The sequence below is a fragment of the Dermochelys coriacea genome, chromosome 3, assembly GCF_009764565.3.
Source record: "Dermochelys coriacea isolate rDerCor1 chromosome 3, rDerCor1.pri.v4, whole genome shotgun sequence".
NCBI lineage: Eukaryota > Metazoa > Chordata > Testudines > Dermochelyidae > Dermochelys > Dermochelys coriacea.
The window spans coordinates 13,443,079-13,471,057 of NC_050070.1; the positions used below are offsets into that span (position 1 = coordinate 13,443,079).

Here is a 27,979-nt window from a genome sequence, read left to right on the forward strand (position 1 = left end):
AATTATATGAAACATGTAAGTCACCTGGCTTGTTTTAGCATTTAATAACATTTCATACCAGAAGCAGCCAGTGGAATAGGAATCGACTAACTGAACCCTATTACTCCCCTCCCCTGCTGGGTGTGACACTTGGGCCAGTCTCTCTTCTTGGCAGTATCATCCAACCCCATTGAAGGCAAACAGCAAACTTCTCTCTTTATCAAGCCCTTGCAGCCTTGAGCACTCTCACTATGCCTTAAGTCTTTGCTACCAACATGAGGTTCAAATTCTCTATCCTGGCAATTTTTCTGGAGGTGTTCATTATCATTTTATTTGGGATATTTGTAAGATATGAAAACACCCAGCCCGTCACAAAGGATATATTTCTATATCCATGTAAGTATTATTGTTTATATAGCAGGGTAAGGTTTGGAGAAGCTTAGGTTGCAATAGACCTTTGAGTGATCACTAGCATTGTACAGGAATTCAGGCTCATATGTTAAAATGAATTGTATTGCTGCTTATCAACCCTTCTGTTCTGTTTATTCTATAACTAACGGCACCAGGGATTGGGCAGGGTATGCAGTTGCCACTAACCAGAATTCTAGCCCTAGTTCAAAGGGTTCCACTTGCTGAATCATGGTATTTGGGAAAGTTATAACATACGATCCTTATGCATTTTTGTTTGTTACGCTGTAAGAGTTTGAAGCTGTTTGGGAGGTTCTTTTGCCTGGACAATAATATTGCTGGTTGCCTTCTCTTTCTCCTCTCATGAAGAGCTGATCCATGGGAATGAAATAATAGCAAGGACATTTTACAAATGGGGATTGTGTGATTTGCTGAGATCAATTGAGATATTATTTTCTGAAACTGCCATCTCAACATTTTTTTTTATTTTTGACTACAAGGGCCTTAGTGTGCTAAATGTTAGTAGGCATCATTCTTGGTGCATTATTTCAACTGCTCTTTTAGTGACTGTTACAGGCAGGACAGAACTATGGACTCTTTTCATTGATTCCTCTTTCTTAGTCATGTGCCGCTAATATGACGCTCACATAGTACATTCTCTCTGTGGGGGAGCCGGGAAAACAGTACATTATTCAGATGTGAATTGACCAACATGTAGGGTCAAAGTCAGCTGCATTGGGGCAACCCTAATGAAGTCAATGCAGCAGAATCATTGAGAGAAGAATTTTGCCCTGAGTATTCTCCTTGGAACAGAAATACAGGAGTTTCTGTCCTAGAGCAGAGCAATGATCCATCTAGTTCAGTCTCCCATCTCCTATCTAAATGTATATCAAGTGTTTTTAATGAACCCATCACTGATATCTAAGCACCAGGGGCCTGATCCAAAGAGCACTGAAGTTTGAGAGTCTTTCCATTGACTTCAAGGGGCCCTTGAAATCTCAGTGCCTGCAGCTAAGCACCTAATTCTGAACTGCACAGGACCCAGGGGTGGAAAAAGGTGGTGTTATACCACCTGGGTCCTCTCCCAATTCTCTGGGCTGCCAGAGCCTTGCTTGGACCCTACCGTCAATTATGGCAGCTCTGAGGCTGCTCCACTTTAAGTAGGCTGGTAACTCACCCAAAAAATGCTGTTACGTCCACCAGGGATTGCCAGAGTTCAGTAGTGCTCCAGCCATACTTCCTCTCCTTGGCAGGCCCCTGACGTGCTCCATACAGTGGGAGGCCTGAAGGAGATAGGGTAGAGCCAGGAATCGCCAGCTACCCATTCTAGGCAGCTTTATGGTCCCTTTTCACTGCCAGAGTGATCTTTGGGCCAAGGATCTGACCCCCTAGGCCTGATTTTCCACTGACCAGCTCTTTGGGCTGCAAAGCGCGGGTTAAATGTTACCATTCTGATTTGATATTGTTCAACTCTTACCTTGCACAGGTATAAATGACAGGTACAAGGCCGTGGTGAATCAGACATACTACCATGTAACACATGTGCTCATATACTGTACTATATAATTGGATTGTAATAGTACACACAGATTTAATATATTATGTAAAAACTCACACATGAGCTGTGTTAGTATTACAATTAGCCCCTTCACCTTCCCTCACCAATATTTTTTGGCTAAATGTATTTGTTGAATCAGGCCTTAAACTTAGACTGTAAACTCTTCAGAGCAGGGACAGAATCTCACTACATATGTACAGCACCTAACACAATGGGGCCTCGATATGTTTCAGGGCTTCTAGATTAGTTTAATATAGATATTAATCAGATCTGCTAGTGTGAACTGCTGCACCTGTCTGGAATCCCATTGGATCTGCCTGAGGATGTGAGGTAGAATAGGTTATTATGCATCTTTATTACCTAAACTGAGGGAGCATGTATGGTTGGGTTAGCTCAAACATTCCATTTTCCTGTTGCTTTTGGTTTTATACATTAAAGTACAGACATGCTCGTTTCTGCAAGTGATGCCGCAGAAGTGGAATTTCAGAAGTGATTGGAATGAGGTGATGGTGGAGACTTGTCTAATTGATTTTGGGATGGTGTTCCAAGCGTAAGAGCTTGCAGAGAAGGAGGAGGGGACAAAGGGGCTATCAAGTCTGGCATCCTAGATGACACGGAGAGGATGTAGAAGTGGAGGAAGGACATGAAAGCAGAGCAGGCCCATGACATTGGCAGAGGACCCATGACGTAGGGTGTTGAAAGCAAGGATAAGAAGTGTAAGTCCCCATAGTGCTAAGTGCTATAGAAACTCTTCCTACAGCTCCTAGCAGAACTCCTTTGGCTGGGGGCTGGAATTGAGGCAGCACAGAACTACATACAGCTTCCCTGCACAGGGGAATTTTCCCCCAGTTATTTGCAGCATCTTCATGGCCTCTATATGCTGTTGAGCAGAGTATAGGGCAGTGGTTCTCAAACTAGGGGCGCCACTTGTTCAGGGAAAGCCCCTGGCATTCCGGGCCGGTTTGTTTACCTGCCGCATCCACAAGTTTGGCTAATCGTGGCTCCCACTGCCTGGCCAATGGGGGCTGCGGGAAGGGCGGCCAGCACATGCCTCGGCCCACACTGCTTCCTGCAGCCCCCATTGGCCTGGCGTAGTGAACCGTGGCCAGTGGGAGCCTTGATTGGCCGAACCTGCAGACGCGGCAGGTAAACAAACCGGCCCAGCCTGCCAGGGGTTTTCCCTGAACAAGCGGCGCCCCTAGTTTGAGAACCACTGGTATAGGGGCCTAACTCTACTTTAAAGCCTCTAGGGAAGATCCTCAGCAGGTGTAAATTCTCTTGGCTGTGTTGATGCCAGTATTTATGCAACACTGTTCTCTCACTGGTCTCAGCTGAAGTCACTATTATTTATTTTACACCCCAGAGAATCCCTATGGGACTGACACATTTCCTGCACAAAGATCAACAATCATGCAGAGCAACCCAGCAGTGGAACTGCTAAACCAGCATTGGGCTGCACTGACAGAATTGCGTGTTGTGGCTTTGAACAGCACCTGCCTGTCTCATGCCTTTCTCAAGATACTGCTCACAAGCTCTGTATTTCACAGGCCACTTAGTATCCCTCCAAAACAGTACAGGGCCCTGTACATACCCCAGATGAAGTTCTACATGAAAGAAATGGGCCAGAAGTATGGGCTGGTGTGGGTCAGCTTAGCACCATTGACTTTTGGAAGGTGTTGGCCCCTATCAGAGGTTTGATGAAACAGTGGTCCAGCCCAGTCTGGTTTTAAATTATGCAGACCCTGGTCTTCCCACACCTCCCCAAGGGGAGGAGCCAAGGGAGCGCAGTGTTGAGGTGGGGACTGCCCCAGAATCTCACATTGCAATGGCTGTGTCTGCACTAGGAAAAAGGGTAGTGTTTCAAACACATTTTAATTAACAATTTTGAATGATTAATGTAATTAGTAGTCAATATGCTTATTTAACATAAGATAATCTTCATCCAAGAATATTAAAGGAATTGGCACCTGAAATTGCAAGCCCATTAGCAAGAATTTTTAATGAATCTGTAAACTCAGGAATAGTACCGAATGATTGGAGAATTGCTAATATAGTTCCTATTTTTAAGAAAGGAAAAAAAAGTGATCTGAGTAACTACAGGCCAGTTAGTTTGACATCTGTAGTATGCAAGGTCCTGGAAAAAAAAAATTTTGAAGGAGAAATTAGTTAAGGACATTGAAGTCAATGGTAAATGGGACAAAATACAACATGGTTTTACAAAAGGTAGATCGTGCCAAACCAACCTAATCTCCTTTTTTTAAAAAGTAACAGATTTTTTAGATAAAGGAAATGCAGTCGATCTAATTTACCTAGATTTCAGTAAGGCATTTGATACTGTGCCACATGGGGAATTATTAGTTAAATTGGAGAAGATGGGGATCAATATGAACATCAAAAGGTGGATAAGGAATTGGTTAAGGGGAGACTGCAACGGGTCCTACTGAAAGGCGAACTGTCAGGTTGGAGGGAGGTTACCAGTGGAGTTCCTCAGGGATCGGTTTTGGGACCAATCTTATTTAATCTTTTTGTTACTGACCTTGGCACAAAAAGTGGGAGTGTGCTAATAAAGTTTGCAGATGATACAAAGCTGGGAGGTATTGCCAATTCGGAGAAGGATCGGGATATTATACAGGAGGATCTGGATTACCTTGTAAACTGGAGTAATAGTAATAGGATGAAATTTAATAGTGAGAAGTGTAAGGTTATGCATTAGGGATTAATAACAGAATTTTAGCTATAAGTTGGGGACGCATCATTAGAAGTAACGGAAGAGGAGAAGGACCTTGGAGTATTGGTTGATCATAGGATGACTATGAGCTGCCAATGTGATATGGCTGTGAAAAAAGCTAATGCGGTTTTGGGATGCATCAGGAGAGGCATTTCCAGTAGGGATAAGGAGGTTTTAGTACCATTATACAAGGCACTGGTGAGACCTCACCTAGAATACTGTGTGCAGTTCTGGTCTCCCATGTTTAAAAAGGATGAATTCAAACTGGAGCAGGTACAGAGAAGGGCTACTAGGATGATCCGAGGAATGGAAACTTGTCTTATGAAAAGGAGACTTAAGGAGCTTGGCTTGTTTAGGCCTAACTAAAAGAAGGTTGAGGGGAGATATGATTGCTCTCTATAAATATATCAGAGGGATAAATACAGGAGAGGGAGAGGAATTATTTAACCTCAGCACCAATGTGGACACAAGAACAAATGGGTATAAACTGGCCACCAGGAAGTTTAGACTTGAAATCAGACGAAGGTTTTTAACCATCAGAGGAGTGAAGTTTGGAATAGCCTTCCAAGGGAAGCAGTGGGGGCAAAAGATCTATCTGGCTTTAGATTCTACTCGATAAGTTTATGGAGGAGATGGTATGATGGGATAATGGGATTTTGGTAAATAATTGATCTTTAAATATTCAGGGTAAATAGGCCAAATCCCCTGAGATGGGATATTAGATGGATGGGATCTGAGTTACTATAGAAAATTCTTTCTTGGGTATCTGGCTGGTGAATCTTGCCCATATGCTCAGGGTTTATCTGATTGCCATATTTGGGGTCGGGAAGGAATTTTCCTCCAGGGCAGATTGGAGAGGCCCTGGAGGTTTTTCGCCTTCCTCTGTAGCATGGGGCATGGTTGACTTGAGGGAGGCTTCTCTGCTCCTTGAAGTCTTTGAACCATGATTTAAGGACTTCAATAGCTCAGACATGGGTGAATTTTTTCATAAGAGTGGGTGGGTGAGATTCTGTGGCCTGCGCTGTGCAGGAGGTCGGACTAGATGATCAGAATGGTCCCTTCTGACCTTAGTATCTATGAACATTAACACATTTTAATGAATACATTTTAACAGTGGGGGCAATTACCATTGAAATTATTACCCGATAATGTGGTAGGGTCACCGTCACTTGGAATCTTCAAATCAAGACAGGATGTTTTTCTCAAAGGTATCTCAGAAAGATGCTGTGGGCTGGAGACAGATTCTGGATGAGATTCTCTGGCCTATGCTATGCAGGAGGTCAGATGAGACAATGATATTGGTTCCTTTTGGCCTTAAAATCTATGAATTGACAAAATTTTAAATATGGCTTTGAACCTGGTGTAAATAAGGCCAGACATGCTTAAAATGTGTCAGCTAGTCATCGTCAACCTTTAGGAGGACCTAGGATAAGCACCAACCAGTTAACGTGTTTTTAAACACAATTATGCCTGTACACACTAAGGGCTAGGGGGAATTTTTTCAAAACAGCTACATCCAATTTCAAAAGAGACTAAGGAGCCTCAACAAAAGGCAATGGTGACTTTAGGCACCAGGGAGCCTAAGACAGTTTTGAAAATGGTACGTGGGCTCTTATGAAAATGTTACCCTAGATCAGCGTTTCCCAAACTTTTTGGCCACGGAACACTGTTTAGCCTATTATGGACACTTATAATATGATTTTGTATTCGTTTGGTAAACAAATAAAAAATTGTATTATTATGCTCAAATATATTTATTTTATAAAACAAAGCAAAAATACAAATTTAAAATAACTTGAACTAACAATTTCTAACTGAAAAGCATGTATAAAGTAGTACAAAAATCAAGTGCAAGAGTCAATATTAAAAACAGTGTTCTACTTAAAAAAAACCCTGTTTTACATATACACAAACACCAAACAAATTAGATTTTTACTAGGAAAATCTATTTTTATAAAAAGAAATACAAATTTGGATTAAATGGGATTGGTATTTCTGCATTTTTCTATCACAAATTCGCTTAATATTAGGAATAATGCCGGAAAAAGAGTTTTATGTTAAATTACAGTCATTCAAAAAGAATTGTAAACTACACTTCAAATATGCCAAATTAAAAATTAAAAAAAAAAAGTTAAAGACCCTTTTTTTTCATTACAATTCTTTCACTGAACACCTATTCACATCATGTGGAATACCAGTGTTCAGCAGAACACAGTTCGCGAAAAGCTGCCCTAGATCATGCTTAGCATCGTTTTCATTAACACTCAATAAAATGCAGTGCTTTTTCTAGCATAGACAGAAATGACTCCAGCCCCTTTTGCTGAGGCAGAATCAAGTAAACTTAAATAATCCCTGAGAGGTGTTTGTCCAACCTGTTCTTAAAAACCTCCAATGATGGGAGTTTCACAACTTCCCTTGGAAGTCTATTCCAAATTTATTGTTGGAAGGTTTTTCCTAATATCTAATCTAAATCTCCTTTTCTGAAGATTAAGCCCATTACTTCTTCTCCTACCCTCAGTGGACATGGAAAACCATTGCTCACCATCCTCTTTATAAGAGCCCTTAACATATTTAAAAACTGTTATCTGGTCCCCCCCCCACCCAGTATCCTTTTCTCAAGACATGGTGTACTGGGATGCTATATAAGACATAATTTGATTGTTTAAATTAAACAGACTTCTTTGTTTTGTTTCTGTGATGAATTAAGCAACTAACTACAAACAATAGCAAGTAACAGTTTGATAGAACAAACCATAACCCTCCACCAGGAGGGGAAAAAATGTTGTTCAGAGCTGTTTCTGTGAGGGACATGATTACTGTCCTTGCTGTTTCTCAGGGGATGTACATGGCTAGGTTGACTGCGAGTAGAAAAAATAAGCATTCAGTCATGTTGTGATGCAACTTTCCACTTCAGTGTGTCAAATCATGTGGGATGTAACTCTACTGAAGTCAACGGAGTTCCACCAAGTGTTAAGTCCACTCTATCTTGTTATACCCTCGGTGAGTTTGACCAAAAGAAATGGAGAGCTGCATCACAAAATGTTCAAATACTTATAGAGACGCTTCACATTCATTTCTGGGGAAGCAGAGCAAATAGGTTGTTTCTCTATAAAAGCCATGATGGATGTTTTGTAGAGCTTTTACAGATTTATCCTCTGTACAGATTTCATGGATGGCTTTGCAAGGGTCATAACACTTAATAAACTCTGTGCATTGTCTTATGCTTACAATTTCAGGCCCTGATCCCACAAGCTATTGGTTGCAGGGGTGGAGAATTGACAATAATAAAATATAATAATAATTAGTAATATCTGTAGAGCAGCTATAAACTTTTTTTCCTATTGATTTTGACCCTTGTTTCTCCAAATGAGGGGGAAACAGGAACTATCACTTCATTTGATTATCTGTGAATATCATTCTGACATGAATCCAGAACCTATCAACTTACTTTGTCTCTTTCATTCAAAAGAAAAGGTCAGTGACCATCTGTGACTGACGCCTTCTGGGCTGTTGTGCCCCCTGAATCTGGGGAGAATTATTGCTCGTGGCAGTTTACTCTGAAAGATCCTGGTAATGTCATTTTAACTGAGGGATTAAGATCAGATCAGGCATGTCTCTGATGCTATGTGAGGTGTTTAATTTACTACTATACTGACTATCTGGAGGCCGCTGCTAGATTTCCTATAACAGTGGGGACTGTTCCTCTAGGCTTGTTATTCAGCTGTGGAAGTTTCCACTGGAGAATGGGCCTGAAATTGTAGCTGCAGAAGCACAGCCAACTATATGCAAAGAGTAGGAGCATGCCTGCTCTGTCTTTGTAGTGGGGACGTTCTGGAGATGGAAATCAGTTGGAATTGGTTTGGCGAAAACATTTGTGAAATTCTACGGCCTGTGTTGGGCAGGAGGTCAGACCAGTAATCATAATAAAGGTCCAGTCTGGCCTTAAATCTATGAATTTAGTGAGCTTAATGTTGTTGCCTTTAGGTGGTTAAGAGTGTGCTTGCTGAAAGGAGAGGGATTTCAAACGGATTATGAGCCGGAGAAATAGGCTTGATGACCAGCTCATTCACACCTAGGCCATAGAAAAAGTGCTTATTCCACATAGCATTTGGATCCTGTGCTGAGATTTTCAAAGCTGAGTTCTAGGAGATTTAACCTCACAACTTCCACTGAGTATATAGGAGTCATGTAGTTAATCTGCCAGCCAGCTTAGAGAATAACAACCTCATCACTAGTCCTCAGAGGAAAAGCATCCTCTAAGGTTTGTGTGTTTTCCATTGTGTTCCATGTGTATTGTTAATTCTGCCATTTCAGTTGGTGAGACATTTTATGTGTGAAACTGTATTTGATCTTCTTTCCTACTATCCAAGACCATCACCGCAGCCACCCTATCAAGCAGAGAGAATGCCGAGAGAACCTGTTCTTTATTCCAGATGTTCTGTGAAACACAGAATGAATAAATATATTCCATTGAGATAACAATATGATTCAGTGATAGTGAATTTTATATAAGCTTTATACTATAACACAGTCATACCCTCTAGGGGCATTTCAACTTGCCTTCTTATAAGGAAGGAAAATGTTTTTGAGAGCAATCAAGATGAGCATTTTTTGTTTGTGGCACCTTAGAGACTAACAAATTTATTAGAGCATAAGCTTTCGTGAGCTACAGCTCACTTCAAAAGCTTATGCTCTAATAATTTGTTAGTCTCTAAGGTGCCACAAGTACTCCCTTTTCTTTTTGCGAATACAGACTAACACGGCTGCTACTCTGAAACCTGTCATTTTTTGTTTGTTTGTTTTTTGAACAGGTTTCAGAGGTTTTTTTAAATCACAGTCAAAATTCATCTGTAAATCAACATCACAACCCAAATGGAAAATCTAAGATTATTGTATAACCCTAAAAATAAATAGTAACCACAACCATGATTGTCAGAGAGGTTTGGGGAGCAGTTCTGGAGTGGGGAGCAGAGATCCATATGGATGGCAGGAGAGGATCCTATATTATAAATAAATCTGAAAATGTTCAGTTTGAAGATAAGGCTCTGCATATAATCTGCATATAGACCCCATCCTGTGGTGAGAAGAGTGCAGGTCAACACTTGTGCCCCATTGACTTCAATGGGGCTCCATGGAGGTGCTGGTGGTCTGCTTGTGTGCATGCCATGCAGGATCAGGACCATAATATGCCGGTACATATAAAATACATAGAACACTTTGATTAGGGACCTCATCTAAGTTATTTATAAATATTGTTTGATTTTAATTGTTCACCAATGTAATGTTGACTCATCTATCTGCAGGCAGTAAGCAGGCTTTTACCATATAATGGCTTTGACTTTAGATTTCAGTGAATGCACTTTGCGCTCTATCTTGTGGCATAAGGTGGTAATACAGTCTTGATGGTAGTTCCAATAGAAAGTATGCAAATAATACTCGTGGAGGATGGATCTTCGAGCCAAGTATTCCATTTACAGTGTCCACTGTCCCTGTTGTTGCTGGACATCTGTATGTGACAAGTGTTGGGAAGACTGAATGAATAAGTTATTCCCTAGTAATTTTCTGACTAGGAAGTCCAACTTAGATTGAAAAATAAGTTGTTCATATTCATAAATGGATCCTGATCTTTGGGTTCAGAGCTCTCCTTGAGAAGTATGTAAGGCACTGTAGAAAAAGTGAAGGGATTTGGGGAGGGGGGGATTTGTTTGTTAATTGGTAAATGTCCACATTAATATAATGATGTAGGTTGCAATTTTGTAATAAAATTTTTAAAATAACATTTTCATTAACTGTAGTACAAAGATCTCCCCATCTTTCAGACAGAAGCCACCCAAACATTCTTGCTATTCATAGTTTGTGCTGTCAGCATTGATTGTGTGGTGTAGTTCTCTGCCAAACAGCTAGGTAGTAAAAGAGATTACCTATCCTTTCCCCCAAATACCTCCTCTTTATGGGCCATGGTCCTTTCAGCAGTCTTTCAGGATGTCCACGTGATGATATTTGTTGGGTTTGGTTTCTTGATGACCTTCCTGAAGAAATATGGATTCAGGCAGTGTCGGAATCAACATGCTCATTGCTGCGCTTGGTCTTCAATGGGGTACCCTGTTGCAAGGATTTTGGCACATGAAGGCACAAAAATTATATTGACATCAAAAGGTAAGTGTAACTCTCACTCAGGCCCAATAGTGTTCCAGTTAATTTAACACCAAACATCCCCTGACTGCAATAGCTCATGTGTGTGTGTGTGTGTGGTGTGTATGTGGAGCAGTCTTAACAGGAGACACTGTTATATTCCACCCCGGAATAGCCCAAAGCCTGGTGTTAGGATACTCACTGAGGAAGGGAGGAGATTTGTGTTCAGGCCCTGACCCAGAGCGGGGATTCAAACCTCTGTCTTCCACAGCCCAGACAAGTGCCCTAACCATAAGGCCAATGGTTACGAGGAAGACTATGATATGTAGGCCTAATCCCCTGAGATGGGATATTAGATGGATGGGATCTGAGTTACCCAGAAAAGAATTTCTGTAGTATCTGGCTGGTGAATCTTGCCCATATGCTCAGGTTTAGCTGATCGCCATACTTGGGGTCGGGAAGGAATTTTCCTCCAGGGCAGATTGGAAGAGGCCCTGGAGGTTTTTTCGCCTTCCTCTGTAGCATGGGGCATGGGTGACTGAGGGAGGCTTCTCTGCTCCTTGAAGTCCTTTAAACCACAATTTGAGGACTTCAATAGCTCAGACATACGTGAGGTTTTTTGTAGGAGTGTGTGGGTGAGATTCTGTGGCCTGCGTTGTGCAGGCGGTCGGACTAGATGATCAGAATGGTCCCTTCTGACCTTAGTATCTATGATCTATGAAACTATAAGACACTTTTCTGAAGTTTGCCTTTTCCAATTTGCTGACAAATTCCAAATATTTTGGAGCGAAGTATGTTTCTGAGTTTTGTCCTGGCCAAACCCAAAATCAGTTGTTCACCCATCTCTAGTTAACATACCTTTCTTCCATTCCAGTAACCAGTTAACACTAACCCCCTTCCAACACCTATCCAGGCAAACCTATCACTGATGACATGGGAGGATGGCACATATGGGGGAGTAGAATTTCGAGCTGAGCTACACCATGTAACCAAGAGGAGAATCTTACCCAGAACAAGGGAGTTACTCATCTTACAGCTGCCTTTGGAAACATCTGCAAACTAATAAAATCAGATAATAACATCTTCTTGTGGTGTCCCTCAATTGCCTTGTTTCATCTAACTTTTTCTTTGATTTCATCCTGCTTGGCAAGAATGTGGTCTGTGCATGTATGCAATCTTCCTTGGGACCCACTATTTGTCCCACAGCACAGGGCCCATACTTTGAAACAGTCCTAGAGTTTTTATGTACAATAAGCAAGAACTGATATCTCACTCTTCGAGTGTTCTAGCTGTATGGAGTGTGTTGATAGGAGTTTGGATCCATTTCATTTCTCATCATATTAAACTGGTTTTTGTTTCTATTTATGTTCTTAAATACAGTATGATAAATGCAGACTTCAGTACAGCAACCGTCTTGATTTCGTTTGGAGCTGTCCTGGGGAAAACAAGTCCAGTCCAGATGCTGATCATGACCATTCTGGAAATCACAATCTTTTCATGCAACGAACATCTTGTTGTGAACGTACTAGGGGTAGGAAACATACATTTACTGAGGAGGAAAAGCTCCTAATATCTCCATTAGTTATAGGAAATCTCTGTGTTTGGAGAATTCTATTTCCCTTTCATTTGCTCTGTCATAGGGTGAATCAAATCTCCCTCCTTCTTCTTCTTCACATCTCCACCTGTCGTCTCCTCTCCGGATATCTCATTGCTTAGCTTCAAACTCAGATACTGCTTCAGTGTGTGTGACACAACTTTGTGTTCCTCAACTCACTTGCCAATTCCTCTATCTTTCTCTTTGTTGACTCCTGGCTACAGCGTAACTTGTGACTGCTGAATGCTTCAAAATCCTCTCCTGACGACCCTCCTTTGGGTAAAAGGTCATAGTAATATCTTGTATATGGTTGACAAATGGCTTTCAAAGAGAAATGAAGAGCAGCTGACTTCTAGGTCTAAAGGCATGATTCTGGTTTTCTGCATTAGAGAGCCCAGAGAACTGTTTTGAAAATAATGGCACCATCAACTTTTTGAGAGATGAAACTTGCTCATCCAGATCTCTGGAGATGTCCTGACTTCTTTTCATTGTCTTTAGTCCAGACCTTACTTTGTTCCCAAGACAAGAAATCTTTGAGTCATCCATCCCTGACACTAAACTGTTTTCCTCTTGTATCTCCCATGTCTGTATATATCTGCCCTGCATCTCCTGTAGAACATTGTACTGCCTGGCTAACAGTTGGCAGATAATTCTCACAGTTTATATATATAAGGTAATTTAGAATAAACTAGAGATGCATTCGAGCCACAGAATTCCAATCCAAACCCAGATTTCTAATATGGAAAAATTTGAGGATGTTCTGAACTGGAGTTTTGATTCACTCACTAGTAAATGAGGAGCCACTTGAAATTTGGGACTGGGATTGTGTTACCCCTCCCAAGCTTTAGGGATGCTGGGAGCCAGAGTTTAGGTTTGGGTCAATCTCTGTTAAACAACTGATCTGTGAAGCATTGTTAAAGATGGTCACTAGAAAAGCATCTTGTTTAAGTGGTGGGTAAGAGTTACTGATCCCATTTTAATCTTTACTTGTGTCATTCTTTAGTAGCCTGAACTTCTAACTCTGGTCTCCACCACGGAAGGTGCACAACCAGACCCATCCAAATTCCTCCTTTATTAGAATCCTACTCCCTCCCTGTTCCCAGTACAGATGGTGCCAGTTTAGGATTCAAATTTTTCCCTGTGCAGGCCACTGATACTGGAGCATCGATGACTATCCATGCTTTTGGAGCCTATTTTGGATTGTCTGCAGCACGAGTCTTGTATCGTCCTGGTCTGAAAGAGGGACATAAAAATGAAGAGTCAGCCTACCACTCAGACATGTTTGCCATGATTGGTGAGTCAGGAGAGGTGTACTGTCAAAAGAATGGAGAGCATGGGTCAGCTGTTCCTTCCTGCATCTGATCCATTGTAAATACTAATGTTGCTATATTAGAGATTTGTTGTTTCCTCCTTGCAGCATGCTTCTTTTCTTCCGCTGCAGATCTGTTTTCAATGCAACCTAAAATGTTTTGATTTTTCATTGAAAAAAAAAAAACCAGAAAATTTCAGTGATGGTTCATTTTTTGCAAAAAATTTATTTTAGGGGAAAAAAGAGTCAATTTCTGTCCAAAAAAAAAAAAGGTTTCAATGGAAAACTATCAACCAGCTCTAATTAATGAGTTAACATCCTGCTAAGTAGGTAAGTACTAGTATTATGCTCATTTTACAGCTAGAGAACTGAGACAGAAAGGAGGTTACAGGCCAGATTCTGCCACCTTTATTCATGTTGAAGGAGTCCTTTCTCTGCGGTTTCCCTAGAAGTTACTTTGAGAGTAACATCCTATTCAGGGTGACTGAGCATTGCAGAATCACAGTGAGTCTTTGGAAGAACTAGCACCTGAGCATCCTGAATTCCTGTCCACTTCAAAAGATGGTAATGGAGCTCATATGGGCTGGGGGGTTTCTTTTGTCTTCTGGTGTCAAAAGCTTCTGGGTAATAGTCCCTCATTTTTCCAATCATCTAATCCTTTCTTATTGCACTTCCCCATACTTGGCAAGCTCATTCGGCTAAATTAAGTATCTGACATTGAAAACCCTCTTGCGATTTAATGTTTTTTTGCATTCGTGCAGGTACCCTTTTCCTCTGGCTCTTTGGCCCAGTTTTAACTCTGCCATTGCGCACCCTGATCTCCAGCAGAGAGCGATCATTAACACTTACTTTTCCATGGCTGCAAGCACACACTCACAGCCTTTGCCTTCTCAAGCCTGGTCGAAACCAGAGCAAGTTGGATATGGTAAGAGTCACCTCAAAATCCCATGTCTGCCATTAAATCTAGCACAGAATGACAATGACAGAGGGAAGAAGTACTTGTGGCACCTTAGAGACTAACAAATTTATTTGAGCATAAGCTTTCGTGAGCTACAGCTCTCATGAAAACTTATGCTCAAATAAATTTGTTAGTCTCTAAGGTGCCACAAGTACTCCTTTTCTTTTGCGAATACAGACTAACACAGCTGCTACTCTGAAAAATGACAGAGGGCTGTCAACGAATGGGCTGGTTCAGAAAATATAAGAGCTAGCTGGAGCCTTTGCTCCAAACTCAGACTAAACTAGACCCTGGTTTATGGTTCAAAAAAGTTAGGGTTGTATTGTAGGGGGGGTGGTGTGTGTGTGTGTGGTGTGTGTGTGTGTGTGTGTGTGTGTGTGTGTGTGTGAAACCAGTGGTGAGCTGGAGCCGGTTCGCACCGTTTGCTAGAACCGGTTGTTAAATTTAGAGCCCTTTTAGAACCGGTTTGTTCTGCGAGGGACAACCGGTTCTAAAAGGGCTTCTAATTTAACCAGCCAAAAGTGGCACCTTAGGCGTTGAATCCAACCCTGGAGCATCCAAGAGGAAAATTGGTGGGTGCAGAGTACCCACCGGAGCTCCCCGGCCCCAGCTCACCTCCGCTCCGCCTCCGCCTCCTCCCCAGAACGCGCCACCCGTCTCTGCTTCTCTCCGCCCCACTCCCAGGCTTCCCGCGAATCAGCTCTTCGGCAGGAAGCCAGGGCGGGCTGAGAAGCAGGCGGCGGCTTCCCGCTCAGGCCCAGGGAGGCGGAGCGGAGGTGAGCTGGGACGGGGAGAGGGGGTGAGGAGGGCCCCCGCGTTGCAGCAGGTAACCCGGGGGGGGCGGGCGCAGGGGAACCGCTCCCCACCCCAGCTCACCTCCGCCTTCCTCGGCCTGAGTGGGAAGCTGCCGCCTGCATCTCAGCCCGCCCCGCTTCCCGCATGAACAGCTGATTCGCGGAAGCCGGGGGGGGGCGGAGAAGCGGAGCCGGGCGGCGCGTTCAGGGGAGGAGGCAGCGGCGGAGCGGAGGTGAGCTGGGGCTGGGCGTGGGGCAGGGTGGGGAGCAGCCAGTGAGTGCTCTGCACCCACCAAATTTTCCCCGTGGGGGCTCCAGCCCCGGAGCACGCACGGAGTCAGCACCTAAGACGCCACTTTTGATGTGATCAGTGGGGGAGTGACCGCTCCCCCTGCTCCCCCCTAGCTACGCTCCCCCGCCCCAGGAGGGACCTGCCGGATGCTTCCTGGGAGCTACCCCAGGTAATCACCGCCGGGACTCCCCACCTCGCCCCCGGCAGGTCCCTCTGCTCTTAGGGATGGGTGGGCACCCACTATGGTGGCCCACAAGACCCTCCTGCCCAGTTCTGGGGGCAGTCAGGGGACAGAGGAGGGGGTTAGATGGGGCAGAAGTCCCAGGGGGCGGGGGTGGGCAATGACCCCCTCGTGGGGTGAGGAGGGAACCAGTTGTTAAGATTTCGGCAGCTCATCACTGTGTGTAACCCACACTGCTCTGTGCATGTTCCCCCTCTAATGGCTGTGATCCATAGCTATTTATGTGTCTGCTACAGCTCCCAGCTAGAGGAGTTAGTCCATTGACTCAAGCTGTAGTACTGAAGACCCAGAGGTTAAAACCCAGCTGTTGGTCCAACTGGGGTTGGCTAAAGGGGTGGGGCCGTCTGGGAGGGAAAAGCAAGGACCACATTGGGGTCAGTAACAAAGACAGTCCCTCCTTATGCCCTCTAGGGATACACACCACCACCAGCAACAGCAGCCCCTGAGACAGGGAGAACCATTTATGGTGTAGGCCCACTCTGCACCATCCTATTCAAGTGTTCCCTCAAGTGATAGTTTGAGTTGGCCATCTTCCAGAACAAAAAAAAAAAACCCCTCAGTTGGCTGATGTTAGGCACTCTAGTGCCCTAGGCCAGTGCTACTGAGGGAGGAAAAGGGTGCTCAAGGGGCCAAGCCTCCTCCTCCCACCTCCCTGAAGCTGGCCACTGGGGTGAGGGAGTGGCCAGGTTCGATCCACACTGGAATGAGGAGTCGTGGTCCCTGCTGCTGCCCTTGTAGCTTTGGTGGGGCTGACCTTGAAGGAGTGGATGTTCTTCTCCGCTACAATGTCCTAAGTGATGGGAATGGGACAGTCAGATCCTGGCTAGTCCTCCCTGTTGCTGCTCCCTGTAGTGGGAGGATGTCTTTAAAGGGTATCAGAGTGTGACCTCCCTCAAAGCTGTCCTGCCTACTGGTTGGGTTGGGAATCTGCATAGGAACTGCCTTTGAAAATTAAGCAGCCTAATTAACTATCCACGTAGCCTACCCTTAATGCCAGTAGATGGATTTAGTGTGCATCCATGAATCTATATATGTGTAGAGAGGGGCACCCTACGGAGCAGTGATTGTGCTGTAGAACCAAAACCAGGCCTCAGCTGGTCTTAATTCATTCCTGGACTGCCTCAGTCTGACATCACTGTATTGGAGATGCACTTTTAAGTTTCACTGATAAATACTTTACAATGTAAATATCATGTGTGAAGACAGAGGAGGCTTGTGCTATTAGTCATTCACATACAGACCTGGCCTCCGTTCCCAGCTGTCATCTTACTCTTCAGGGTTTTATGTCCTGCACAGGTTCACATTCAAAATGCCACCCTAGCAGGAGGAGTAGCAGTGGGTTCCTGTGCCGACATGAGCATCTACCCATTTGGTGCTATGTTAATTGGTAGTATTGCTGGTCTCATCTCTGTCATCGGGTTCAAGTTCTTGACTGTAAGTATAAAATAAGGTAGAATATGCAGGACCTGATTCTGATCTCTTTTACACTGGCTTCACAGCACTGTAATTTCATTGATTTCACTGGAGGTACTCCTGATTTACTAGACATCTGAAACATACAGAGCCATCCCTAGGGGACAGCGAATTGGGAGAGACCGCTTGGGGCCCTGCATTTTGGGGGGCCCTGCAGGCCAATGCAGTTGGCCGGCACTGCATGGGCAGTGGGCGAACAGCTGGTTGGGGGAGGCTACCGTATCCCCGCCGCTTCCACCTGAGGGAGAGCGCAGATGGTGTGGTCCCAACCCCATGGAGCCCAGAGGTTCTGCCTCCCCTACCTGCCCCCAGCAAGGTTGGTCCCAGAAGTGATGTCACTTCTGTCCCGGAAGTGTCATCACTTCCGTCCTGGATCTCATACCCCCCTAGGGACAGTCCTGGAAACATATTTTAGTATTTTGTGTTCTCCCCCAGTTAATTTGCCTAGCAAAACTGATCAATGAAACCTGTAGACCATACCCTGACATGAAAGTATATTTCCCTCTCCTTTTAGCCATTCTTTTTTTCTAAACTGAAAATTCATGACACTGTGGAGTTCATAATTTACATGGTTTACCTGGATTACTGGGAGGTCTTGCAAGCATCATTGCAGCTGTGGCACACGTCAAATTGAGGTGAGTGAGAAAGAAAGAAAGAAAGAAAGAAAGAAAGAAAGAAAGAAAGAAAGAAAGAAAGAAAGAAAGAAAGAAAGAAAGAAAGAAAGAAGGTGGAAGGGAGGCATCTTCAGTGAAGTTGCATTCTACTTTGTTTTCTTTACATGTTTTATATGGCATCCCTTGTTGCAGTATTGGATCTAGAATTACTCAACTATGAACCAAGGCAATTCCCAAGAATGCCTTTATTCCCCTTCACCACTTTACTGTGGAGATCAGACTGACTAAACTGAATCCTCTCATGTAGCCCTGCATAAGAATTTATATAATAAATTTCATACCATTTACATTAAATATAAAACCTGTGGGCCTGGTATTCCCCTCACTTATACCTTTTTACATCCAGTTAACTCCATAGACTTCCATGCAGTTACTGCTGATTTACCCTGGTGTAAATGAGAGGAGAATCAGGCACTGTCCTGTTGCAAACTTAAGGCCGTAAGTTAAGTACTAAAAGTCAGGAAGTGTGCATTCACAGCCTTCCCTCTGCCTCTTAGGTGCATGTCCATTCATAGACAGTGATCCTGGGTTATCTATTTGCCTCTTTGAATCAGGTTTCTAGTACAAATCCTTTGGATTGAAATATGAAGCACATTTTTGGTCACTATTTTGAACAATCACTTAAAAAATTCTGTTTCAAGGAACATTCCTGCCAGAAAACCCATTTGTTAGAGAATTGCACAGGAGAAACACAAAAGGAGCATGAACACTGATAGGGTGACCAGATAGCAGTGTGATAATCGGAACAGGGTGGGGTAATAGGTGCCTATATAAGAAAAAGCCCCAAATTTCAGGACTGTCCCTATAAAATCAGGACATCTGGTCACCCTAAACACTATTTCTTTCAGAAGATGCACCTCTGGTTTGATTTCAGACCTTTTTAAATACTGCCTCTATTTTGTAGTTAAAACGTGATTCTTATGGAGGTGCCGAAATGTAAATACATTTTTCCACACCCAAATATGTCCAAAACTAAGACATAAGAATGGCCATACTGGGTCAGACCAAAGGTCCATCCAGCCCAATATCCTGTCTGCCAACAGTGGCCAATGCCAGGTGCCCCAGAGGGAGTGAACCTAACAGGTTAATGATCAAATGATCTCTCTCCTGCCATCCATCTCCACCCTCTGACAAACAGAGGCTAGGGACACCATTCCTTACCCATCCTGGCTAATAGCCATTAATGGACTTAATCTCATGAATTTATCCAGTTCTCTTTTAAACCCTATTATAGTCCTAGCCTTCACAACCTCCTCAGGCAAGGAGTTCCACAGGTTGACTGTGCACGCTGTGAAGAGAACTTCCTTTTATTTGTTTTAAACCTGCTGCCCATTAATTTCATTTGGTGGCTCTAGTTCTTATTATGGGAACAAGTAAATAACTTTTCCTTATTCACTTTCTCCACACCACTCATGATTTTATAGATCTCTATCATATCCCCCCTTAGTCTCCTCTTTTCCAAGCTGAAAAGTCCTAGCCTCTTAATCTCTCCTCATAGGGCGCCCATTCCAAACCCCTAATCATTTTAGTTGCCAGTTTAGAACCTTTTTCTAATGCCAGTATATCTTTTCTGAGGTAAGGAGACCACATCTGTATGCAGTATTCAAGATGTGGGCGTACCATGGATTTACATAAGGGCAATAAGATATTCTCCATCTTACTCTCTATCCCTTTTTTAATGATTCCTAACATCCTGTTTGCTTTTTTAACTGCCGCTGCACACTGTGTGGATGTCTTCAGAGAACTATCCATGATGACTACAAGATCTCTTTCCTGATAAGTTGTAGCTAAATTAGCCCCCATCACATTGTATGTATCGTTGGGGTTATTTTTCCAATGTGCATTACGTTACATTTATCCACATTAAATTTCATTTGCCATTTTGTTGCCCAATCACTTAGTTTTGTGAGATCTTTTTGAAGTTCTTCACAGTCTGCTTTGGTCTTAACTATCTGAACAGTTTAGAATCATCTGCAAACTTTGCCACCTCACTGTTTACCCCTTTCTCCAGATCATTTATGAATAGGATGAATAGGATTGGTCCTAGGATTGACCCTTGGGAACACCACTAGTTACCCCTCTCCATTCTGAATATTTACCATTTATTCCTACCCTTTGTTCCCTGTCTTTTAACCAGTTCTCAATCCATGAAAGAATCTTCTTCTTATCCCGTGACAACTTAATTTATGGCACTTTAGAGACTAACAAATTTATTAGAGCCTAAGCTTTCGTGAGCTACAGCTCACTTCATCGGATGCATTTGAGCTGTAGCTCACGAAAGCTTATGCTCTAATAAATTTGTTAGTCTCTAAGGTGCCACAAGTAACTCCTTTTCTTTTGCGAATACAGACTAACACGGCTGCTACTCTGAAACTTAATTTATGTAAGAGCCTTTGGTGAGGGACCTTGTCAAAGGCTTTCTTGAAATCTAAGTACACTATGTCACTGGATCCCCTTGTCACATGTTTGTTGACCCCTTCAAAGAACTCGAATAGATTAGTGAGACATGATTTCCCTTTACAGAAACCATGTTGACTTTTGCCCAACAATTTATGTTCTTCTATGTGTCTGACAATTTTATTCTTTACTATTGTTTCAACTAATTTGCCCGGTACTGACGTTAGACTTACAGGTCTGTAATTGCCGGGATCACCTCTAGAGCCCTTTTTAAATATTGGAATTACATTAGCTATCTCCAGTCATTGGGTACAGAAGCTGATTTAAAGGACAGGTTACAAACCATAGTTAATAGTTCCACAATTTCACATTTGAGTTCTTTCTCAAATTAGCAGCTTCTCTACATAAAAACATCACAGCTAATCACATACATGACACACCAGGTATAAGATTCATGGTCTTTGACACTAGAACTAAATGCCACTGCCAGTTACCTAAAAGAACAGTCTCACTAGCACACAACAGAGCTGTGCAAAATCCAGTGGGTCCTACAAGCCACTTCTTCCACTGCAGTCATATCTTAGGCATTTTCAATGGAATCACACCTGCAAAGCCAAACATACCTAACAATTCAAAGTAAATCTGTCAACCCCCTGGTACAGTCAGAACATAAAAGGGCCCTAGGCTTGCTTGAATGTGTGGGTGTTGAGCTATGTAACTGATATGATTTTCCATATACTACACCTTTAAACCTCTGGAAGCTTTTCCTCTCTGAATTCACTGGCTGCTATTTGTGTTTTATCCTGAATGCTCACAAATCATGAGATTGGCTTTAAATAGTGAGATTTTTTAAAAAACTGGGGAAGAGGCCTTCGTTTTATTTGTCTTCTGGTTTCTGAACCTTTAGGGTGCACTTAGGTCACATTTCATTCTTTTCTTTGCACCTACAAGAGCTAGAACCTTAGGCCTTGTCCTACACTATGGGGGGAGATCAATCAAAGTTACACAACTTCATGAACAATGTAGCTGAAGTCAACATACTTAGATCTACTTACCGCAGGGTCCACACTACACTATGTCAATGGGAGATGCTCTCCCGTCAACTCCCCTTATGCTTCTCATTCAGGTGAAGTACAGGAGTCGACGGGAGTGCAATCTGCTATCGATTTAGTGGGTCTTCACTAGACCCGCTAAATCGACTGCCAATGCATCGATCACCACACGTCGATCCCCTGTAGTGTAGACAAGCCCTTAGTTTTGTTTTCTAATGACAGGTTCTCACGAATTCACCTGAATCTAGGATCTGCAGCCTGAATTGAAAAAAACCTATTACTGCAATAAAATCACAATAGTTGACAGCACTGTGCACTGTGCTCCCTTTTTCTCTCATGAAAACTACATGAAAATACAGGGTTGCTCTTTTTGCATGGAGAACTTCAGTAAACACTCAACTAGTCTGTGCCGTGCTCTAAGTTTGAAACAAAACCCAAAGGGAAGTAATATTACATGGGTTTCAGTTTTTGTGATGAAAGCACGCTCTCCTGCAGATGACCTTCCCTAAAAATTCCATCATCCAGTAGGGGATGATATTAAACATGCATATAAGCTAGCAGAATAACAGCTCTGGAAACTCAGTGGTAGTTTAATCTTTTGTCATTTTCCTTTTTCTGATTTTCAGGGAGACTGACACTCCTTCTGCTCCCATGCAGGCTGCTGCCCTGGGTTGTACCATTGGGATAGCTCTGGTAGAGGAACATTTGCAGGTTAGTAAGATGCAAACAGCACCCAAATGCAGGTCAGTAAGATTGAAAACTATAGAGACCTCCTGCGGGTAGCACTTTGTGGTGCAAACAATGTTCAACCGAAAAACAGATCGATAGATTTAAAGGCCAGAAGGGAACACTATAATTATCTAGTCTGACTTCCTGCACAACCTAACCACTGTTAAACCTTGAATAAAGAATTTTGAAACAAGGATCACATTGGGAATCTTCTTGTTTTATTGAAAGCTGTTGTCCTTGATATATGTCACTTTAGGCAGTTGGGTTATTTTTTATCCATAATTAAGGAAACTTCAGTAAAAGAAGTTTGGAAAGTGAATAATTTAATAGCTATCTATCCATATGCCAGTGGGTATAAATCAGATAGGTTAGGTAAATAGTTTTAGACTGGAATGTCTGACCATGTAGCTGGACACTCACAGAGAATCTGTGCAGGCATAAGGATCTGATTGTAGAATTGTAATAAAGCTTCTGGTTTGTTTTCCAGTATATTTGTGGGTGCTCAATAGGAGACACATAACATATCCCCTCCAAACCATCAACGCTTGTTAAGAAATCCTGCATGGGAATCCAAGAATCAGGCAGTATATATTATTATGTATATATTATTTTAAAAAACAAAACCAAAAACCTGTGCTGTAAAAAAAAGGTTAAGGTTACAAAGTGAAGCACTCAGAAGTTAGGAAATGGCAGAATTATACTTATAGACTTAATTAATTAAATACACTTCCCACTCCACCTGCAATGGGGTGGGAAGTATGAGAAGTAATGGGAGGGTCCAGGACAGGAGCTGGGAGTGGGTGAGAAGGGGGGAATAGAAGCAGAGATGGACAAGGACAGCTGGTGGAGGGCTGGGGCAGAAGGATCCGTAGTCACTAGTGAACACTTCTCCGCAGAAGCTGGAATTGAACCTAGAATTCCTGAGTCTCAGGTAGGAACTGTAAGGGGATGGACCATGTTCAGTAAATATGAACTCTTCAGAGAAGTTAACAGCCAGCCTCTGCTGAACATGTGCAAACTGATTTTTTTTTCCAAAGGCTTACAATTTGACCAAATTTCAGCTGATTTTCACAAGCACAGCCAAAGGCACATCCCTAACACCAGGGCAATTGCATGCCAAATTTCAAGCCCTGAAACATGGAGGGCTGAGAACTTCTCAATGAAACAGCTGTAAGAATTTTTTAATGTGCAGGGGAGGGAATAAGTGTATTTTTGCCTAACCTTATTCTCGGAAATGGCTGAGCCCTTTTAGCTTGATACTTTCCAAAAAGATTCAGCGGGAGGAGACCCTCAGTGTGGAAAAGTTCAGGATCCCAACAGTTTATGTTTGGAAAAGCTATAAGCAACTGAAAATGGGGTTTTATAACGGAAAGTGTTTAATCTGCACTGCCTAGACTATTGAGTGGCTTGATATTGTAGGGGCTGATCCTTTGGTGCTGGGTGCTTCTCTGAAGGAAGTCAGTACCTCTCAGGAAGTACAAAATCAGAGAGGTAGATAGGGCCATAGGACAAAGGCCATGATTCCCCCTCAAGGCTAGCTCTTATGCATCTGTTATGGCAGATTTGCCTATTGTGGTTTACCGTATTTTCTCTCCTGCAGGTTTAGTTCTAAATTTGCCCTTTTCTTGGGACAACCACCTGATGAGAACTGCTACGATGACTCAGTTTACTGGGAGGTAGGATATAACCGCGGAATAATCAGACCGTCAGGAAGTGCAGCTTTCGTTGCCTTTTATTAGAAGATTACAATACAAGGCAATTCTGTTTTCCTAGTAGGAAAGGGAGGACTCGTTGAATCTTTGTTAAACTGGGGAGTCACTTACGCATGGGAGCCAGGCTTCAAAAATCCTGCCTAATCTCAGGTTTAGGATTTTCTCAGGCCTGCCTCCAAAATCGCAAGACTTTTGGTGCTGCAGCTGGGAGAAAGTGAATGGTGGGGGAATAGAGAGACGGGCCCTCTATAAGCAGGCTGCAGAGAAAACAGCTCTTTAAATCCACTGTCATTGCACATCAGGAGATGGTTATTGCTCATGGTTTTAAAAAACAAACTTTTTTTTTTTCACATGATAAAGAGAAACCTTGGGGACAGGGCTGGGGGGGAGAGGGGAGCCAAAATGAAAATCTCATGCTTTGCAGTGTAGGTGCAAGGAAGGCCTCATAGTAAAGGCACTCTGCTAGGACTCATCAGATCTCAGTTCACTTCCTGGCTCTACCTTTGTAATGCCGGGGAAGTCATTAACTGCCTATAGACCCCAGTTCCCCCTCTGTAAAATGAGGAGAGTGAAAGTCACTTACTTTTTCTGACTGGTCTATTTCGATGGTAGGCGCTTCAGGGCAAGGACAGACTCTTACTATGGGTTTGTATAGCACCTTGCACAATGGGGCCTTGATCTCAGTTAAGGCCTCTTGGCACTGTAATCTCACAAACAACAAAAGCCACCATGCCCTCCAAAATCAAGAGTACACCAAAGACTACAGTTAGCTTTCAGAGAGAAGGGTTTAGGCACCAGGAAGCTTCTGGCCCCTTAGAAGCTGGCATTGTCCTCAGCCTGTCATGCTCTGGTCATGAACGTTTGTCAGAGCTAAGGTCTCCAGTAAGTTATATTGTGGGGAGAGGGGAGGCACCAGCAAACTCAGATGAAAAATATGCGGAAGAAGAGAGAAATACCTGAACGTTGTGTGCTAGTGTGAGCCCATAAAGTGCAATGTCAGAGGAAGGAAGTGAGGTAAGTTCTGTGGGAAGTAAAGGCACATCTACACGATGGGCGCTAGAGCGACACAGCTTCCCTTCTGCAGCTCTGCCACTGTAGCACCTCAAAGTAGATATTTCTTAGATCAGTGGGCAGGGTTTTCCCATCTCCACCTCCCCGAGTGGCAGTAGCTAGGTTGACAGAAGAATTTTTCCATCAATCTACCCATGTCTTTATCATGGGCTACGCTGGCTTAACTACAACATGCAGGGGGTGAATTTTTTACACCCCTGAGTGATATAGCTAAGTCAATCTGTCTTTTAAGACCCGACCTAAACTGTTTGTATGTGAATCATGGCTCTTTACCTTGGTGAGAGGAGGAGAATGTAGTAATGTGCTGGGCAATACAAACCACTCCAGTGTTAGAAATGCAACTTGGTTGATCCAGTGGCCCAGGGAAGCTGACTGCCTAAGGGGCAGCTGTGATCAAAAAGGATAGCATCTGGAGTGGAGTGTTCAGGACACTCCTGTTGAGAGCTCTGCAACTGATTCTGTCTGATCTTGGGAAAGTCATGCAACTTAGATTGCAGAAGTTCCAGAAATGTGTGTCCATAATATAAATATTTAACAACAACAACAGTTAGAGGGAGTGGAAAAGTTTTGAGGTTTTGATGAAAGATTCACAAAGAAACTCAACATTATTTTAACAATAAATATGGATCTGCTCACCTCACCACCACAGAGTCACATTAGAGTCAATGGATCTACTTGTGTAAGACCATGACACTAATTAGCCTATGACACTAATAGAGCCTGGTATTTTTATAGGATCTTAAGGGAGTTTGGCACCCAACTCCTGTTGAAGTTCAGTGGGAATTAGCACCAATCTCCTTTAGGCTTTTTTGAAAATCACAGATGGAGTCTTTACGCTATACAGATGGTTATAGCGTATGTTATAAAATACTTCCTTTGGCATAGCTTTGAGTCAGTTCCAGTTTAAAAAGACATTAAATAACTCAGAATCGCTGCTTTTAGTACAGGCATACATGGCAGGTTAGGTCATCTTGTTAATAATGAAATGCATGAGCCAGACCTGGGAACTTCAGTACATGATGCCTGATGCAACGTTGCAAACCGTGATCACTCTGGGTAGCACAGCAGTCTTTAGTAGACTGTGCATGTTTGACAATTGATATAAGTAGAAAGAATCGCCAAATGTCATGATGTGGCATTAACCTCTTGTCTGGTTTTCATGCTAGGTTCCAGCAGAAGAGACACAACCTGCTGGTCAGTTCGGTGACTATGGGGATCAAAGAACAGTCAACATCAATATGTAGGATGAATTCTCCATCATTAATTCTTGTCCTAGCAATGCTGTTTCCAGTTTCTCATTCAAAGAGACAACACCTAAATATCATCCATACCACTCATTGTTTTCAATATGTAAACGCAGGTGTAGATAGCTGTATTCTTTTTAAAACCCAAACAAACTTTATTTAGAATATGTCATCACTGACAAATGTGATACACACAATGCAAACACATTTGAGAATCCTTGACATACATTTATTTATCTAAACTGAAAGATGCTAACTGATATGCAGTATTCCTTGTATTTTAACCGGTTTCAGAGTAGCAGCTGTGTTAGTCTGTATTCGCAAAAAGAAAAGCAGTACTTGTGGCACCTTAGAGACTAACAAATTTATTAGAGCATAAGCTTTCGTGAGCTACAGCTCACTTCATTGATGCATTTAATGAAGTGAGCTGTAGCTCACGAAAGCTTATGCTCTATAAATTTGTTAGTCTCTAAGGTGCCACAAGTACTGCTTTTCTTTTTGGATTTTAACCATCCATCATCACTGAGGTTGTTTAACATACAGATTTCCTATCTATGTGTTCTAATGTGTCCTTCACCCTGGTACCATATTTGACTGCAAGATTTAGGAATGTTTCCTTTTACACATAGAACATACTGAGTCACAAAAACTTAAAAACATACCCTTTAACCTACTAGCTATAATCAATTAGAGGCTGAAGGGGAATCAGTTCCTGTAGGTTATTAGATTTCCAAAAGGTTTTTTCACTACAATATCCTTAAATTACAGCAAGGGAGGTTTAGGTTGGACATTAGGAAAAACTTCCTATCTGTCAGGGTGGTTAGCCCTGGAAATAAATTGCCTGGGGAGGTTGTGGAATCTCCATCATTGGAGATTTTAAGAGCAGGTTAGACAAACACCCGTCGGGGATGGTCTAGATAATACTTAGTCCTGCCATGAGTGCAGGGGACTGGACTAGATGATCTCTTGAGGTCCCTACCAGTCCTATGATTCTATGAAACCTTCCTTACCTCACTCTGGGTCAAGAGATGAATCCTGTCATGGATTAAAAACTGGATAAGTGACAGGAATCAAAATATTGGGTATTTATAGCTAATTCTAAGTATGAAAAATGGGTAACAGTGAGATATCCCAGGCAGCAGTACAATAATCAGGTTGTGATGCTGGCAGAGCAGGTGCCAGCTCTTTCCAAGACTTCAGGCATTAGCTAAGAACTGACAAACTCATAGCTGGAGGCCAGTTGATTTCACCTGTATGTTAGTTTTGTTCAAAATAGGTATTAGTCATATAAGAATGTTTTTAGTGTTTAGACTCTGTGAAATGTTTTTAAGTTGCTGCATGCCTTAATCTCACTTGTAATGTCTATATTCCATGCTATAAGAAAATATGCAAGTTTTGCTTTGTAACTTTGAAAATGTTTGCTCTGAATTTGTCAACCCATGCAAGGGAATTTCTCCCCCTCCCCCAGCCCATCCAGGAGAGCTATCAAAATTTAAGTGGGCCATATAAGGTAATAGCTTTGTTAATTGCCCATCCACCCATGGAGAAGTACATGCAGAAGGACTCATCCATCCCTTTGAATGCTGGAAGATGGAAATAAAAGTACTGGACTTGAAGATTTTCCTCTCTTTTGC

General features: G+C 42.7%; 1 protein-coding gene across 1 annotated transcript; it reads left to right on the plus strand.

Moving 5' to 3' along the window:
- Positions 1–230: 230 nt before the first annotated feature.
- On the plus strand, positions 231–26,512 carry RHAG (Rh associated glycoprotein). Its single transcript, XM_038397998.1, is given in 18 exon segments — positions 231–375; positions 10,647–10,720; positions 10,722–10,813; positions 10,815–10,829; positions 12,186–12,336; positions 13,546–13,693; positions 14,470–14,487; positions 14,490–14,575; positions 14,578–14,617; positions 14,620–14,633; positions 17,290–17,427; positions 17,981–18,011; positions 18,014–18,101; positions 22,216–22,283; positions 22,286–22,300; positions 23,919–23,938; positions 23,941–23,994; positions 26,268–26,512. Coding segments are annotated over 18 exon segments (1,275 nt in total). The 3' UTR covers positions 26,346–26,512.
- The last annotated feature ends 1,467 nt before the right edge of the window (positions 26,513–27,979 follow it).